General features: G+C 40.3%; 1 protein-coding gene across 3 annotated transcripts in view; it reads right to left on the bottom strand.

Moving 5' to 3' along the window:
- The window catches only part of IQCA1 (IQ motif containing with AAA domain 1), a 151,365-nt gene that overhangs the window by 58,307 nt on the left and 75,189 nt on the right, over positions 1 to 17,869 (bottom strand). For all 3 annotated transcript variants that reach the window (XM_042854528.2, XM_042854525.2, XM_008172583.3), the window contains exons 7-8: positions 15,764 to 15,848; positions 4,577 to 4,717 (exon numbers count right to left, since the gene is read on the bottom strand). In XM_042854528.2, the coding sequence (XP_042710462.2) occupies positions 4,577 to 4,717; positions 15,764 to 15,848 (226 nt within the window). The remainder of the gene's footprint in view (positions 1 to 4,576; positions 4,718 to 15,763; positions 15,849 to 17,869) is intronic.

Below are 17,869 nucleotides of genomic sequence, written 5' to 3' on the forward strand. Positions count from 1 at the left end.
TTTAGGCAATTAGAGGATTATTGTTTGAGGAAAACAATGGGTTTTGAGAAGAGAAGTGTGCTGTGAAGGATCATAAAGGATATTGCAGGTATAGGGAACAACCTGGGAGATGGCATGGAGGTGATTTTGGGGCAAAAGAAGAAAGGAGGCATGAAGGAATTTTAATCAGTAGAGTGCATGACTTGACAAGGAGGTGGTGAGGATTGGCTGGAGGGGTAGGCTGAAGAATAATGCAAGCAAGAGGATTCAAGGGTGGAACTCAAATTCTCTGCTGCTTCTTCTGCACTCCCACCTTCTGCAGGGCCTGAGATTTCTGGGACCCGTATCTGGATCTCCTGCCGTATGCGATGTACTGCATTGAGACGATCAGGCCAGCCCTGTTGCATTGCTTCTAATTTTTTTAAATCAAACTTTTTATACAACATGACATTTAGATGACTAGAAGTTGCATTTATAACAGACATACATTTATATTTTGTTAATGACACAAATATTGCTGTGAAGCCTGAAAACTCAATTGCTCCCCATTAATGTATTTAGCCAGTGAACAGCATAGTGCACATATATTAATTATTTCTTTTATCCTTAGGACTAAGCAAAGCAGTCTTTCTGTTGGCTAACTTCACTGATTTTATACTTTGAAGTAAAGAGTATTTCTATGCCAATACATTTCAAATATTAATACACAACATATTTAAATAGATTTTTTCAAAATAATTCAGTATATAGAGAACAACTACAATGAATATGGGCCTAAATTCTACATTAGCAGTAAGTGTTTTTCACACAGTGTTAGAAAGATAAAGGAATTCTTTTCTTGATATTTTTTCTACATTCAGATGATAGAATAGCTGAGTCAATGTTGTGTGAACTGTGGTGGGGCACCTTGAACTGATCATACCAGTTTCAATCCAGCCTAGGGTGACCAGACAGCAAGTGTGAAAAATCGGGACGGGGGTGGAGGGTAATAGGAGTCTATATAAGAAAAAGACCCAAAAATCAGGACTGTCCCTATAAAATCAGGACATCTGGTCACCCTAATCCAGCCACAGATAGGGGGGTAACAATTGGATGAACACTAAGCATGTGTTTGAATCTTTCCACAGACTGATCTGCATGGGGAAATCCACACTGCAAGGCTGTGAAGAATCTGAATTGATTTCCACTGTGCTGTTTGGCTACATTTTTCCTGGTCACAGTGAAGAGGTTCTGCCTGTGGATCTCCTTGATGGCAGAATATTACTTTAAGCTCCATATGGCTGGATGAAATTTGTAGAGAGACCTCAGCCATATTTATGTCTTACAAGCAGGTTAGTACACAGTATATTACTATTTTAAATAGTTCCAAATGGTTCAACATATGTCTTGAAAAGTCACAAAAATAAAAGGCTTGTGAAGAGAGATTATACTGTGCTAGGTTTCTGTTATTTCTTTCTTGGTGCCCAATGGGAAATCAGATCAACGTTTAACAGGGAAGAAAATGAAGTTACTTTGATATCAAATGCATATTTCTAAAGATCACTATCAGACTTAAAGAATATTTAAATCTCCTTCTGGGATCATAATCTTGTTTTCTTAAAAAATTGAAGTTAGGAACAAGGCCTTGTTTGACTGCGTCACTATGACTTCTAGCCTATGCTTATTTTAATAAGGTCCTTCTGTTAGAACTTTTCAGAATACTTCTGCACCATTCCAAGATGATTTTTTTTTTCAGTATTACAAGCAGGGAATAATGTTCTCTTTGTTCTATCTCAATGAGCCACAGAACACCTGATATAATGGCCTTGATTATTACTTTACAGAGGCTGGAGCATGAGAAGAGAGGAAAGCTACAAAAAATTATAAAGCCCCCATAGTTCTGTACTGTTGTTTCTTCAGCAAATCTTTAACTTTTCATACCAAGACTCAACCAGAGCTGTGAGAGCACAGGGACACATTTTTGGTATCGCTGTTTATCCACCGAGGGATACAAAGCAATCACCTTACCTCATGAAAGACTAGAAAGTTGGGTTTTTAAGTCAGGGACGTGAAAGAAGTGGGCTGTAGTCCACGAAAGCTTATGCTCTAATAAATTTGTTAGTCTCTAAGGTGCCACAAGTACTCCTGTTCTTTTTGCGGATACAGACTAACACGGCTGCTACTCTGAAACCTGCAATCTTTGAAGCTCAGATTTGGTTCAGAATGTTCAGTGGGTCTGAAGCTATTTCCTCCTGACCTTTTCCTTGGTGACTTAAAAACTGAAGTACTGTTAGGATACATTTTTGCAGCATGTGTGGAAGGACCTTCTCCAGTGTACCAGCTGAGGGACAGGATAGAGACATACTAGGGCTTTGTTTTGGGAGGGCCATTTAGGAGAGTGGAGGAATTAGAAGCAAGGCCTCAGTTCGCAGTACAAGGACATATTGCTAAATGCTTCTCAGGCTGAAGAGAACTGCTTAATATCCTAGATTGCACGGCTCTGTTTGATACCGTCATTTAACCAGTGTAATTCTAATAATTTCTTTAAACTCTTACTTAGGTAGAGATATGCAATGACTGTTAGTTGATTCTTCTCTTAGGGCTACAATGTGTCCTGCACTGTACCAGTGTGAATCAGTGGAGGCATTCTAACTTGGTAACACAGGATTCAGCGGGTATCCTGCTAGCTCTGTAGTTCTGACTGGAGCAGAAGAGGATGGGTTTAAAGTTCTTCAGATATCTACCTAGTATCTTTGGCATACGAAGACAGATACCTAAAATATACTGTATATGGATGCTCCCACATTGCAGGGTCAGAATCTGATAACCTCTAAATTAGAAAGATTGACACTTATTTATTTCACTTAGTTTAGTCTCGTGGCCAGCTGTTTCTGTTGTTTCAGACAGCTTGATGGACATTGCCTAAGAAACCCTAGTCTTCATGTTATATGAGTGTCCCACAGTTAGAGCTAAACGTATAACTTCTCTTCAGAAGAGTTTACAGTGAGGGAATGTCTGGGCCCCAGGAGTCCCCTGCTCCTAACACTCAGTGATAATGATCACTAAAAGATTAAAGATGAATGGTATCTACAAAAAACGAACTCACTCTAGAAAGTTCACAAGCAACAAAAGTTGCAGTTACAGCAAAAGTAAAAAATGCTGATTGCACAGCATGATTTAGAATTAAGACAATGCAGCTAAAATCCATCACAACCTTCTGGTTGGCATATCATTTGTCTGGTGTGTTCTTCCATGAACCTGCTATTGAAAAAAGCCAATTGGAGCAACAGAATCTCAATCTTTCAAAGCCTTCAGGGAGGATAGCATTCTAGTAGTTTTGTTAGCAAAAACATAAATTTGGCCTACAAACAACTTGCGGTGAAAAGAGCTCCTACTTTAGGGTCATTTTAAGTAAGTGAATTGAAAAAACATGGCCACTATCTACAGAATAGCAAAACATTGGTTTACATGATAAAATAAATGGTTTGCAGATAGTAAATTGTACTTAAAAAAATTAGTCTGAAATATAAGCAAGCGTGCAGATTGGATTGGCAAAATGTTAGCTTCAGGGAGAGAGTTTGCCTGTTTCACAGTGTTTGGATACATAAGGGCAGACAGAATGCTGGTCTTTCTACCTCTTGAGTGAAAGGGTGTTGGTGGCTAACCTTGCCCAGGTAATCCATGCTCCAAAGAGGTAATGCTTGGGCAGGGTGATAGCCAGCATTCTGTCATCTGCACACCAAGGGTATGTCTACACTGCAGTTAGACACCCATGGCTGGCCCGTGCCAGCTGACTCCGGCTTGTGGAACTCAGGTTAAGGGGCTGTTTCATTTGCAGCATAGATGTTTGGACTTGGCCTGGAGCCTGAGCTCTGGTACCCCTCAGACCTCACAGGATCCTAGAGCCCGGGCTCTGGCCCAAGCCTGAATGTCTATACCCAGGGCTTTTGTTATGAAAGAGGTGCTGGGGCTCACCAATATTTTTACATTCATAACTGATGCAGCAAGTCCAGCGGTGCCGGGGCTATGAACTGCCCAGCCTAGAGGTCCTGAGACTCAGTCCTGGCAAGCCCTGGCACAAATTAAACATTGTCTATACCACAGTTAAACAGTCCCTTAGCCCAAGCCCTGCAAGCCTGAGTCAGTTAACATGGGCCAGCCACAGGTTTGGAACAGCAGTGTAGACATACCCAAAGAGGCCTGTGCTTGGTGGAGAACACACCATACTTCTAAAGCAGTGTAACACTCTCTAAGCATGTTCTTTCCCATCCATACCCCCAGAGTCAATCCTCCCACATCAACATTCCACAGGCAGACTTCCTCCAGCTATTGCCACAGATACAGGCAGCTTCACAAACACCCACCCCAAGCCTCTGGTTTTGGAAGCCTAAATAAAGTCTCCATGGCCATCAAACTTAGATAAAGTAAGATGCATGAGGCCCTCATCCTCTTCCAACCCTCCTGTAAGTGGGGCTGAAGCAAAGGTGGCAAGTCAGTTTGTCTACATGCAGAAACCCTGAATGAATGGAGGCCAGCGATGCCACATGGATTGCACAGGCCTGAAGCTTTTGCCGCTCTAACAAACTACTAAACAAATTCACATTTTAAAATGCCTTACAGTATCCATCTTTCCTTTTTTCTCTTTCCCTTTCCCTTTCTTCTTCTTCTTCTTCTTTTTCCCTTTTTCTTTTTTCCCCTTTTCTTTGGTTTGTTTCTTTACAGCTGCTTCTTCTTCTTTAGCAGCCAGCTCGGCAGCAACCTGGGAGAGATCAAAGTAACACACACCATTATCTTGATGTTTTTAAATATAAGGAATATTAAAGTATTAGGAAGCAGGATAAGGGATGTTTCTGCCAAATTGAAATACATTTTCACTTTCAGAATGGGCCATGATTTGATATTTCTCTCCCTCCTTCAGTTTCACGTTCTTGTGCTTTTTTTCATTATTTGATCTCTATTTTCAAAATGTCACCCATTGCTAAGTGTCTGTTAGTGAGTATAAATGGACTGATTTTATTTATTTTACATGTCAAAAATATAACGATAAGCACCCAGTCTGTGCTCTGGACATCTACCTCAATGGTTAAAACCACAAAATTAGCAAATGATTTCCCATAAATGTATCCACCTCAACCCACTCCCTTTACAACAGCCTTAGAGAAGAGAGGTGAAAGATAGGCTTTGTAGTGTGCCCAGAAGGCTACCACATCTGGGTTTTGGCAGACGCAGGGGGTTGGGAGAGCAAGTCTCAAAGCACTGAGAACACCCTGCATGGCGCTCTCTTTCATTTACATTGAGGAAGCTCCCGCTCGAGAACTTCTGGTTAGATCAGGGGTGGCAATATACTGTGGAAGAGGGGTGATTTCTGAGGTAACTAGGTCCCAAACCATTCAGGGCTTTATAGACTGAAACAACATCTTGAATTCCACCCAGAGCCATAACATATCAGTGGGCCCAGAAGCAAGAAAAAGATGCATAACCTAGACCCCTTCTAGTCTTGGACTCGCCTCAGAATTTGGCCCAGTGTTTCCAAAGCAGATTGCTTTTATATAGATGGAATTTGAGATGTTTCCTTTAGGGATGTAGTGGATGTCTAGCTTCAATATCTGGCTGAATATAGGACCCCCTTGGAAATGGTATTTGTCTGATGCCAAACACTATATAGGACCATACACTCAGAGGTCCAGATTGTCAACTGGTATAGCTCTGTTAAAATCAATAGAGCCAATTTCCGACAGCTAAGGACTTGGCTCGTTATATTTTACTAGTTGTAAAGGTGTTGGGTCTTAATTCTTTCTTTATGCCATTCTCTCTCCCCTTGCCCCCTTTTATTTCCCACTCTCATGCATACGTTTTATATACAACTGTTTGCCTTCTATATCATTCTTTCTATGAGTCTCTCTCTCCCCCTTTATATTTTCTTTCCTGTCCCCACGTTTTTCATTTTTAATAATTCCTTTCCCCCCCTCCCCTATATTCATTTCTTTACTGGCTCTGAGTACCCTCCATACTCCCTTCATCCCCCTCGTTGAACTCTCAGGACAAAAAGGGGCATCGGGGCCCTGCTTTCCCAGAGCTGAACTCCCAGAGACGCCAGACATCATTTGGGGCCTTGCCTCAGGCTTGCCCCGGACAATCACCTTGCTTGTTTTCTCCATCTTGATAGTGTTCCTACTGTCCAGTGTAAATTGGTGGAGTTCATGGCTCTCTAATCTGGCTGTTACAATGCTTCTGCAGTGTGCTGAAATCTAGGCCTGCTGCTCATTCCAAAAATACATTGTTGCAACGTGTCTTACAAGGCATTTTGCAATGTGTAATCCTAGACTTCCGTCAGCTTCAGCTACTTTTTGGCTTCAAATAGGTATTGAAAAACTGACTTGCTATAGCTAAATAGAAGCATTTCATCCAAAAATCCAACTGAATATTTGCAAAGCCAAATTCTGATACAGCCTTACGTGTACAGTGGGAGTAGGATATGCTAAAGCAAGGGCAACTACAAACAAAGAGTAACTATTTAATGGAATGCTGTCAGATTGGAAGGAGGTCTCAAGGGGATTCCACAGGGATCTGTTCTGAGTCTGGTGTTATTTAACATTTTTATTAATGACCTGTATGTAGGAATAGAGAGCACGCTGATCAAATTTGCTGACGACACAAAGCTGTGGCAGGGGAGGTTACAAACACTTAAGAGGACAGAGCTAAAATTCAAAGGGATCTTGATAAATTGGAGAACTGGGCTATAGAAAAGAAAGTGAAATTCAACAAAGACAAAGATACTATTTTCTTCTCTAATATAGAATGGGGGATCACTGCTGAGAAGGATCGGTGAGTTGTGATGGATCACAACCTCAACATGAGTCAACAATACAATGCTGCTGCAAAAAAGCAAATGCAATCTTGGGTTGCATTAACAGAGATATAGTATACAAGTCATGGGAGGTGATAGTACCGCTCTACTCGGCGCTGGTTTGGCCTCAGCTAAAGTACTGTGTCCAGTTTTGGTAAACAATGTCTAAAAAGGATATAGAGAAACTGGAAAGGATCCAGAAGCGAGTGACAAGGATGATCAAAGGGATGGAATGCAAGCCATATGAGCAAAGGTTATGTTTAATTTGGAAAAGAGGCGATTAAGCAAGGGACATGATAGCAGTCTTGAAATATTTGAAAAGCTGCCATAAGGAGATGGAGAAAAATTATTCTCTCTTGCCACAGAAGGCAGGAAAAGAGGCGATGGGTTCAAACTACAGCATGGAAGATTTAGATTAAATCTCAGGAAAAACTTCCTAACTATAAGAACAGTAGGACAATGGAACAAAATATGCAGGGAAGTAATGGAAGCTCCTTCATTGGAGGTTTTCAAAAGGAGGCTGGATAGCCATCTGTCTTGGATGGTTTAGACACAACAAATCCTGCTTCTTGGCAGGGGGTTCGACTTGATGACACTTGCAGTCCCTTCTAACCCTATAGTTCTATGATTTTATGATTCTAAGGGAAAAACCAGGCAAAAAGGAGGAGTCCTAATAGGAAGCACCAAAGACAGACTCATACACAAAGGCACCCCAAGAGAGGGTATTAAGGCTCAAATTTATCAAGGAAAAGCAGGTTATTTAAAAGTGCCCAAACATATGAGTCATCACAATCAAGCATTTATTTGCAGTGATCTTGCTATTTTTGTTTTGCAACATAGGCAATGTTAACTAGTCCCTTATAGCAGGACTAGGGTGACCATACATCCCAGTATAAGGGGCTTTGTCTTATATACGCCTGAAAAAAAAAGTGTCCTGATTTTCCACACTTGCTATCTGGTCACCTGAAACAGGACTAGCATGAAACTCAAAGGAAGAAGATGACATTTCCCATCATGAATGGTAATGTCCCAGATGGATGGAACTGTATAAAATGTTAGAACAATATTTATAGACAATGTTGGAGATTTAATTCTCATGTCAGGTAACCAGTGGTAATGATGAAATACAAGCTCTGTGACTCTGGTGTTTAATTGCAAAAATACATTTTTAAAATGCTGACAACACAGGAAAAAATAAAATAGGGAAGACAAAATATTTCTAAGGCTAAAACAAACATATCTATAACAGTAAAATATATTTTCTGAAGAATGCCCTTTAAAGATGCACTAAAGATCTCACAGTGGAAAGAAAGGGAGGAAAATAGACATGTCTATACATTGCAATCATTGGAATCTCATTAGTGGATTTCCCCAAGCATTTCAGTATCTTACATTTAATTAAATATGGTAATTCAAACCCCAAGCACCATTCAGTCATATCTTGCGTTGATAAGCAGTGAAGCATTTCATTCTTCTGGATAGATTAATAGAATGACTAGAGTTCAAAATGGGTTTTTATTGTCCCAGCTGGGCTGTTGTATCCAAAACCAACAGAGGTACTCAAAAGTTCTTCCTAACTGAAGTGGTAGTACGATTCCAGAGGTCCAAACTACTTCCACCTCCATTCCCTGCTCTGGCTGGTAACTAAAGGATAACTGTAACCATTTACAAACAACTCTGGAGTAGGTCTATTTAGTGAGAATTTCTGTAACTCTGCCTGAAAGTTACCAAATATTTTTATTTTAGGCAGCACTTCTGAGTTCTATTGGCATTATTTTAAAAGTAAAGTATCTTCAGATTATGATTAAAGATAGATATTTGTTTTATAAATGTGAATAATGTGATATCGAAAGATGTTGAACAGACTTTCTGTATTCATCAGCCTGCTGTCCTGGTATTGAATTATTGTTCTTCTGTCTTGTTTGGCCCAATTTTATAAGGGTGAAAAATAAGAATCTTGGTTGAGATTTTCAAAGCTGAATAGGGGATTGCCACACAATTAATGGTGCAAGAGTGATCATCTCTCGCTTTACCTGGAGACCTAGGGACTCTGCACTGAGTGAATGACTCTTCTAATCCTTGGTGTGAATGGGCCTAGACTAGTCACTCATCCAGATACAGGACTACATTGATGCCTGAGATGAGCATTAACCACTGCCAGCTGCTTGATAAATACTGTTGTTGCAGTAAAAAATGGTCAGCACCACCACATAAGAACAGATGTATCTGCTCTGAGCTAGTCTGATGGCTCTGTGAAAGCAGGCACTTTGTGAACTGAGTTTCTCAGATCAGTCTTTAGAGGAAAGTGGAATGAACAGTAGTGACAAATGGACATGGGGGATCAAGACCCCAAACAGAGTGTAGCCATATTCAGGGTGGAGTTTACCTATCTCTAATAGACATCCAGGGGTGACAAAAGGTCTCATGTCAGAAGGTCTCATTGCACTGAAACTGTGAAGCAGTGACAGAAATTATTGTCAGTATGTGGAACCTGAACTCTCTGAAGAAGCTGTTCAGTTTCCAGAGGTTAATAATGGCACAAAGAGCTTCTTTCCTCTTCCATATGAGGAAGTACCATGAATAGAAGCCTTTCCCTCGGTATTTCTGAGATGCTACTTCTACAGCCCTACTCCCACTCTGCTCTGAGCAGTTCTTCATGAGAGAGATTCCTGGAAAGAATGGAGGGGAACATTGGGATGTGGCATAGAGAGGAACTTGATTGCCTATCCACGCTGAATGGTCTATAGTACCCAGCGGTCCATAGTAATTCCACTTTAGGCTACTAGAAAATCAAGTAAACCATCCCCAAAAGGAGAGGGAAAGGAACTGGAAGTTAAAACTAGTATTGGGTTCCTAAGCAACCCATGGTATCTGCAGCCTTTCTCCTGAAGGAAAGCATGTTGGAAAAAGCCATTCTTTTCTTGAAATGTTTTAGATTATCCTTCCAATTCTGATGTTGCCAAGGCCTCCTCTTCTGGGATTGATGCTGGAAACCTGAAAACACCAGGTAAGGTTTCTGATACTGGATAGAAGATGAAACAATCAAGCCAGAAAAGAAAGACAGAAGTAGTCCCAGAAACCTAGAGGCACAATTTTCCTAGTTTCTTGTCCATTTTGAGGCTGAAAAGACCTTCCCTTTCTAACAGGAGATCCTCCACACAGGCCTAGAGGCCTTGACTACTCACAGGTTGCATCAGTTTTAATTAAAATAAATATTTAAATTGCTGTAGTTAAGTCAGAGCAACCCCCTTAAACTGAGCTAGGAGTAACAATTCAAATTGTGATTCCAGTGTATGAGTCAGTGTGTCCAAAAATCCTAATGCACGTGTAGAAATTACTTGAATGCTAATGTGCTACTAAGCCACTAGATCCTCAGGAAACTGGTTGATTAAAGGCAGCATCTTTCCTGAAGGTGAAACTGGCACCTAGTCAGTAACTGGCCAAGCAGATATTTTGAGTAGACTTTCCTCCCCCTAATAAATGTAAATCTCTTTGGCATCCTTCTTGATGAGAAGGCCTGACCTGCCTTGGACTTCTCATCCCTTCATTGACTGACACCACCAGTGAACCAGGAATAAGATGGGGTAGGAAATAATGCTGCTGTGGCACCTGAGAAAGGCAAGCTACCTCTTAAATGGGGAATCTTAGATTTATAGTACTTAATGAAGAGCCAGATTTGCAAAGGTATTTAGGTACCTAAAGATGCAATAGGTGCCTTGTGGGATTTCCAAAAATGCCTAAGTGAGTTAGGTGCCTAACTCCCATTCACTCTCATTGGCCCAGTGAATATTTTATTATGTATACACAGTAGAACAGCTCCAACAGGAGAGATTGAGAGGTACCTGCCCCAGAATACCCCATAGCCCAGTGGTTAAGGCATTCTCCTGGGAGACATAAGTTCAAATCCCTGCTCCACATCATTTCCTCCCCCCCCCTGGTTTTTCATGAAAAACCACTAACCTGGCCTAGGCGCCTAACTCCAGGAGGTTTATGGCTGTGAATGCCAAGTAGAGGGAGGCTTCTAACTACTTTGGTGGGGTGGGGCTTAGGCCATACCCCTCTCCTAGGCTCACCGTGCTGATTTGTGTGAATCCCTGTCTCCGTGCATTGTACAGGGACCCTGGGCCTGAACTCAGGCTTGTGAATTCCACTAGGTGGCAGGGTGCTTAACAGCCAGGCATTGCAGCGCCTAACTCCCCCTTGTGAATCCCACCCTCAGTGACTTGCCCACATTCATCCTGTGATAGCGCAGGGATTGCCTGACTCCCAGGTGAGTGCCCTACAACTGGACCATCCGTTCTTTGTCTTGTCTTTGTTGTATGTAACGTCCAGACCCCTGTTAACGCTTCTCTTGCTTAAATAAACTAAATTACAGGTCCTTTTATATGCTGGATATTTCTGTTAAAGTGGTGCCATCGTACGTCAGTTATTCGTGGTACTTAGGCTAAGCATATGTCCATTAAGTGTGGCAGACCTGGAAGCCTCAAAATCCCATCATGCTACTTGGAGGTAACACTTTGGATTCACTCCCTTTGAGAAATGAATTCCCTTAGCTCCCTTTAAGTTTGTTTCCTCTTGGTAAGGCATGTTTACACTCCAGTGTGCATTTACAAACAAAACCTAAGCTTTTAAACCTTTAAAAGCAGCCACAGGGATTTGTACCTTGCAGGAATGGATCCAAGATGATGAGTGGGATTTTGTGGGTCCCCCTGGACTTTGCAAAGTCTTAGTTTGTTTTGAGGGTCTGCCACACTTTGTGATCAATGGCAGATTAACACTTGTCTTTAGTTTTGCAGACACTGTTCAAACCTGGTTTAACTCACAAGCACAGCTAGCTTAGTGCTTTGGCTACTCCCCAGTAAACACTTGAACCTTTGGGTGCCTTGGTTTCTGTGTGGGTAACTTGAGATACTTAGGCCCTGATGTTCTGGGGTGCATGATCAGCACCTCTGAAAATCGCCCAAGGTTTCTTAAGTTGGACACCCATAATTAGTGGGAAATGTAGAAAATCTGGGCCTATGTAATTTGGCACAATTTTCAGTCTGTGTTCACTGCCTGAACCTTTTGTGAGCAGTGTGTTGCAGGTCAGGATTAAGTGCATTTGCAGAGCTGGCTATAGGAAGCGATTGTTCTATAGAAACTCCAGAATCTGTCTTTCACACTGTAGGTATTACAGTTCAAAGTATTAATTAACAAGTGAACAGAACATTCCATATGGGGTGTATGTGAATGTTTCAATATAGGGTTACATTAACACATACAAAACCAATGTGGTTCAAGATACCTTGGTCAAATATGACGTAACTCTCCAACCTGAGTCTTTCCTAGGTATAATGGGGTTATCTAAAGCATTGCTATTTATACCTGTACAAACTGACTGTCTGAATAGATGAACTATTTTAGTTTCATGGTACTGATTAATAATAATTATGCTAATTTGTATTGTGGTATTGCAAATAGTCTCCAGTCAGGATGACGCACATGTGTTTGCACAGGAGACAGCACATAATTCTCCCTCCCCCCCCCCCGCCCCCATTACTGTCTGCACATTATAAAGCTGAAATTACAGTAATTCAGAACTGACTTTCTATTCTTGACACATACATTTAATTTGCAACCAGAAATCCCAGAAAGCAGGTTCTTTCATTTCTTAAGCTTCTGAATGTTGGAAGTAATTGGAGGGAGGATGTGATTTCTAGACAGCAACTGTAGTGGGTTATTTCTAGTGAAGCGTCATTTATTAAGAAGGATTAATTGCAGAAACAAATTGTTATTTTGTTGGCAGTAGTATAAAAGCAAAGGCAAATACTGTCTTCATAGAAGGATATAAAAGACGGGATAAAAATCTGAAACAGATGCAGTAAGATTATATTGATTTTCACCAAAATCTTAAATTATTTCCTTAAGGGACAAAAACCTCTTATGAACAAAGAAATCATATATTTTTCACTAAATAAATAACCAGAGAATTTCCTACGAGGACACCTTTTGCACACTTTATTTTTAACTATTATTATTATTAATATTTTTTATTATTTATATTTCACCTTGTTAAATATATGCACAAAATTACCCTCAAAGTACAAAAGCATAGTTTGTGTAGAAGTACCAGGCTATATTATAAAGTCAAATAAGGTCATAGTCATCAAAGGAGAAAGAAATATTGAATGTATACTAATGTAGCAACGGTTTGTGAAATGATAAATTTTTATTTTATTTTCCCTGAAGTGTCTTTACCCAAGGCTTTATCAAATGTTCACTTTTAAATACAATCCTGTCTTCATTTTTCATAGAGTTTAACTGGATAGTAACCAACCTATTCACAGAAGGTAATACATACAAGAGGTGAAGTGCTGGCCCCCTTGAAGTCAATGGCAAAACTCCCATTGATTTATATTACCCCGAATACCAGAGTTGAACAAAAACAATTGCATAGTAGTTGTTCTTCCGGCATCAACAGTATGTTGAGTCAGACAAACACAAGATCCTTTACTTGTATATTTGACAGTCAGGTAACAAATTCATTAACATACTTCAGTATCCCCTCTATAGGGCAAACAGATTCTGAATATCTGAGAGAACGTGGATCATATTCTGATTGCAATTATACTGATCTTAAGGAGAAAAATGGAGGCAGCAATTATGTCAAATCAGATAATGTTGCCAGCAGAAATAGGGGTATTTTTCTTCTGTATTGTTTTCGTTTAGGGCGAGGAGAAAGCAGATAGTAAAACAATCTCTCAAGCTGTTGTTCCAGGTTTTAGAATTCCTGTATTTATAATGTAGTGATGAAGCAGACGCCCAAGAAATATAGCAAAATAAATGAAGATAGGAATTAAAAATGGGGGGAAAAAAACCATACTCCAAAATCTACTGCAAATCGGTATTGCTCGGTGGTACCATTTCTCTTCATATTTTCTTTTTGAATTTTGTTTGTTCTTTTTATTGGCAGGGGCAGGTCTAATTATCCTCATGTCCCCTGAAGCCATCTCTAATAATAAGCAATACCTGCTGGGCAGCTGCCCGCTGCTTAGAACAGCCTACAAAGCCCTCTTGACTCCGGCATATGTTTCTACTTTAAAACCTGAAAAACGTAACGGACTGTTTTTCCTCATTCTGTCTGGGGCTGAACAACAATGAGGTTTAGATAGAGACTGGCAGGCTAACCCTAGCAAACTGTAAGCTAGAGTTTTGGTGAGACACAGAGATCCACTTCTTATCATTTTCCTTATTCTGAGCAAAGTAACTGACATTGAGAGCACTCTACCTTAGGCAAGGCGAGTCAATATTTACACAATATTTACAGCCAGTCTGGTTCACTCGGTGGGTCAAATTCTACTATCATGTACAGGAGTTCCCAAGGTTATTTCCCCAACAGATTCATCATCCAGCTAAGGTCACTTTTGATGGAGGAAATGGCTCTGAGTGCCAATCTCTGCCTTTGCTGTGCCAACTGAGCTTAATCACATTCTCCATGTGACACCTTGATGGTCAAGGAAAGAGATTACAAGCTGCTTTGATTAGTCAGAGGGGCCAGAAAAAGGTTTTAACAGGAAAAGCAACTGAGAGGGGTTGCAAAAAGGTGTCAGATAAACTAAGCCTCTTCCCTCACTTTAACTTAAACCTTTTTATTGGTCAGTGGCAGTAAATTAAAGCAACTTAAGCCTGGTGTATATTAGAAACCTTTATCTGGTTTAACTAAATATTTTAAAATCAATGTACTTAGATTAGTGCAAACACCTAATGTAGAGACATACGAGTCCTTACTTAAAATGATTTAGCTTAATTTGGTAATTTACTGATGCGAACTAAACTTCTTAAAACCAGGTTTAAAATGGATTAAATGTATCTACATTGGGGGTTTGCATCAGTCTAATTGAATACATTTTAAAAAATTCATTGAGGTAAACTGGTGTAACTCTTCTAAGGCTTGGTCTACACTCACCCCCCAAATCGAACTAAGGTACGCAACTTCAGCTACGTGAATAACGTAGCTGAAGTTCGAAGTACCTTAGTTCGATCTTACCTCGGTCCACACGCGGCAGGCAGGCTCCCCCGTCGACTCCGCAGTACTCCTCTCGTCTAGCTGGAGTACCGCAGTCGACGGCGAGCACTTCCGGGTTCGACTTATCGCGTCCAGACAAGACGCGATAAGTCGAACCCAGAACTTCGATTGCCAGCCGCCGAACTAGCGGCTGGGTCTAGACATACCCTAAGAGACTTCTTTGCCCTTGACTCCCTTACAATGTGTAATTTACATACTTTATATATCGCCTTAAATGTGGCTTAGTAGCTATATATGCTACATGGGAATTAATCTCTGCTTATAAAGGCAAAGGAGTAATGGAAACACTAAATTTACTTGCTTAAGAAAGTAAATAAGGAAGTGTTATTTCCTCCTTCTCATAGCACAAGAGCTAGGTTTCACCAAATGAAATTAATAGGCAGCAGGTTTAGAACAAACAAAAGGAAGTATTTCTTCACACAACGCACAGTCAACTTGTGGAACTCTTTGCCAGAGGATGCTATGAAGGCCAAGACTATAACAGGGTTCAAAAAAGAACTAGATACATTCATGGAGGATAGGTCCATCAATGGCTATTAGCCAGGATGGGCAGGGATGGTGTCTCTAGCCTTTGTTTGCCAGAAGCTGGGAACAGGCGACAGGGGATGGATCACTTGATTATCTGATTTGTTCTTTCCCTCTGGGGCACCTGGCACTGGCCACTGTCGATAGACAGGATACTGGGCTAGATGGACCTTTGGTCTGACCCAGTATGGCCGTTCTTATGTACTTTGAGCACATAGCCATTGCCATCCCAATAACAAGTTTAACCAAAACATTTTAGACCAGTGGAGCCCATTGCTATAAAATCTCAGTGTGGACACTTTTGTTTCTCTTAGTTTCAACCTCTAAGCATTTTATCCCTTTTTGAGAGGGGAGAGGCGTTAAAATACCTGGTCTGGGGTTTTTTGAGAAAAAATCGCAGTTGAACCTCCCTCCTCTTCATTAGGGTAGTCAGGAAACTTGCCTGTAATATGCCTGCATGCAAAACAAAAGAAGAGTCAATTAAAATACAACACCTGCCAATCCTATTAACCTGATAACACCAATGTGTTATGGAGTATCATCCCATCCCAACACACTCAAGATTGAAGGAATAACATCACCTTCTAAGGCAGATATTCACTCAGCAAATTCATTGTCTTTCTGTTATGTTTGTACAGTACCTTGTCTATGATTGGAGTAATTAATTACCACTGCACTAAACATAAGAAATAAAAATACATCCATTATAATTGCAGGCACTTTGCTTGCACACTGAACAATTTCTATTTGCACATGTATAAATAGCATCAGATGGAAAAACTGGTTCCCTGCATTTGCAATAAATCAACATACATGTGAAAAAGGATTTTCTCACTTATACTACAAACAGTTTTTAGAGGCCAGTTGAAAAATGGCCCTTAGAACCAAAAGAGAAGCATAGATCATCTGTTCTGTTTAATGTTAGGCCACATTTGATTTTACAAACATGTTTTATCTCTAAGATAAGTAAGGATTCATTCAAATTTTTGACTCAGTGAAATAGTTTAATATTATATTAGATGCAGCTCCTATGTTTAAATAATGCTAAGAATTTGACTTAAAGCTGAAAAAAGCCAGGGCATTAGACATTAAGGTGGTTACTGCTTTCTTATTAATGTTAGTTGAAGGGGAAAAAATGACAATGTGAACTAAGGTGAAGAATCAGTTTGAACTCAACCCCTCTAAGTAATTTACTATAAACATGTATTACAAAAATATTTTATTTTGCTATTTTTGTTTACTTTTTATTTAAAAATAATTCATAGATACAAATGAATGTTACTTTCCTGAGAGACAAAACGTCTGTTTCTTGAGCAATAGACTAGGCAGGTTTTCAAAAGAGTTAACTGTGAGAGGCATTTTTTTTTGTTAAAAGTTGATAAAAAGTCTTTTTAAGATAATTAGGGTGTGCTGAAACCAAATATGGTTGTTACCAATCTGTATGTTGTGTATAAAGGCCTCACAAACAAAGTAACATGGAAATTGCTGGAGTGTGAATCTTTATTTCCTTTTTGTCTAGGATTAACATAACAGGGGGGAGGGATAGCTCAGTGGGTTGAGCATTGGCCTGTTAAACCCAGGGTTGTGAGTTCAGTCCTTGAGAGGGCCATTTAGGGATCTGGGGCAAAAATCTGCCTGGTGATTGGTCCTGCTTTGAGCAGGGGGTTGGACTAGATGACCTCCTGAGGTTCCTTCCAACCCTGATATTCTATAAATCTAAAATCTATACTTCAGTTGGCTCTTAATGAGCAATAGGATGTAATGAAAGTGATCAAATAATATGAACAACCTTTTTATAAAGCCATTGGATTTCAGTTTCTTATTTGCAAGATGTACTAGAAATATTTTAATACGTTATACAACCATGAAAGAGCAACACATACTCTGAAAACACCCATTTTTGAAACAAGTGAAAATATTTCTTGACTAAACCTTAAGTAAACATTTTAATGCACACAAGTTAAGCACACACCTTAATGTACTAGTTCAAGAAACTTTGGTATACAATGGCAGATTGAATCAGTCTTATTAGGTCACATATTATGGTACAGATATTTTTATCTGATAGTACTGTCCTGGTGAACTGTCACGTACATTGACACAACCTGGTTCCAGTTCTCTGCATTTGCATGCTCCTGTACAAACAAGTTGTGCTGTCCTGCACCTGCATCACTGACTTCTGCACCCTCTTGTGCAGCCACAGAATATTGCCTCCATGCAATCTACTGGCATTGGTGGCTGTTACAGGAACTGTCTTCCGGTTTCCAACCCATTGTCTTTGGAGGAGGAAATACAGGATTTTTGGGCAGTGGGACTGTCTCCAAGCTAGTGACTGGTAGTGAGCTCTCTGCACGTGAACAAAAAGATCCTCACTTGTTGGGGGTAAAGCTTCTGATGACTACATGCAGGGCCGGCTCCAGGCACCAGCCCACCAATCTTGTGCTTGGGGCGGCACCTGGAGGGGGGCGGTGCGG

This window comes from Chrysemys picta, chromosome 11 (genome assembly GCF_011386835.1).
Source record: "Chrysemys picta bellii isolate R12L10 chromosome 11, ASM1138683v2, whole genome shotgun sequence".
In the NCBI taxonomy this organism is placed as follows: domain Eukaryota; kingdom Metazoa; phylum Chordata; order Testudines; family Emydidae; genus Chrysemys; species Chrysemys picta.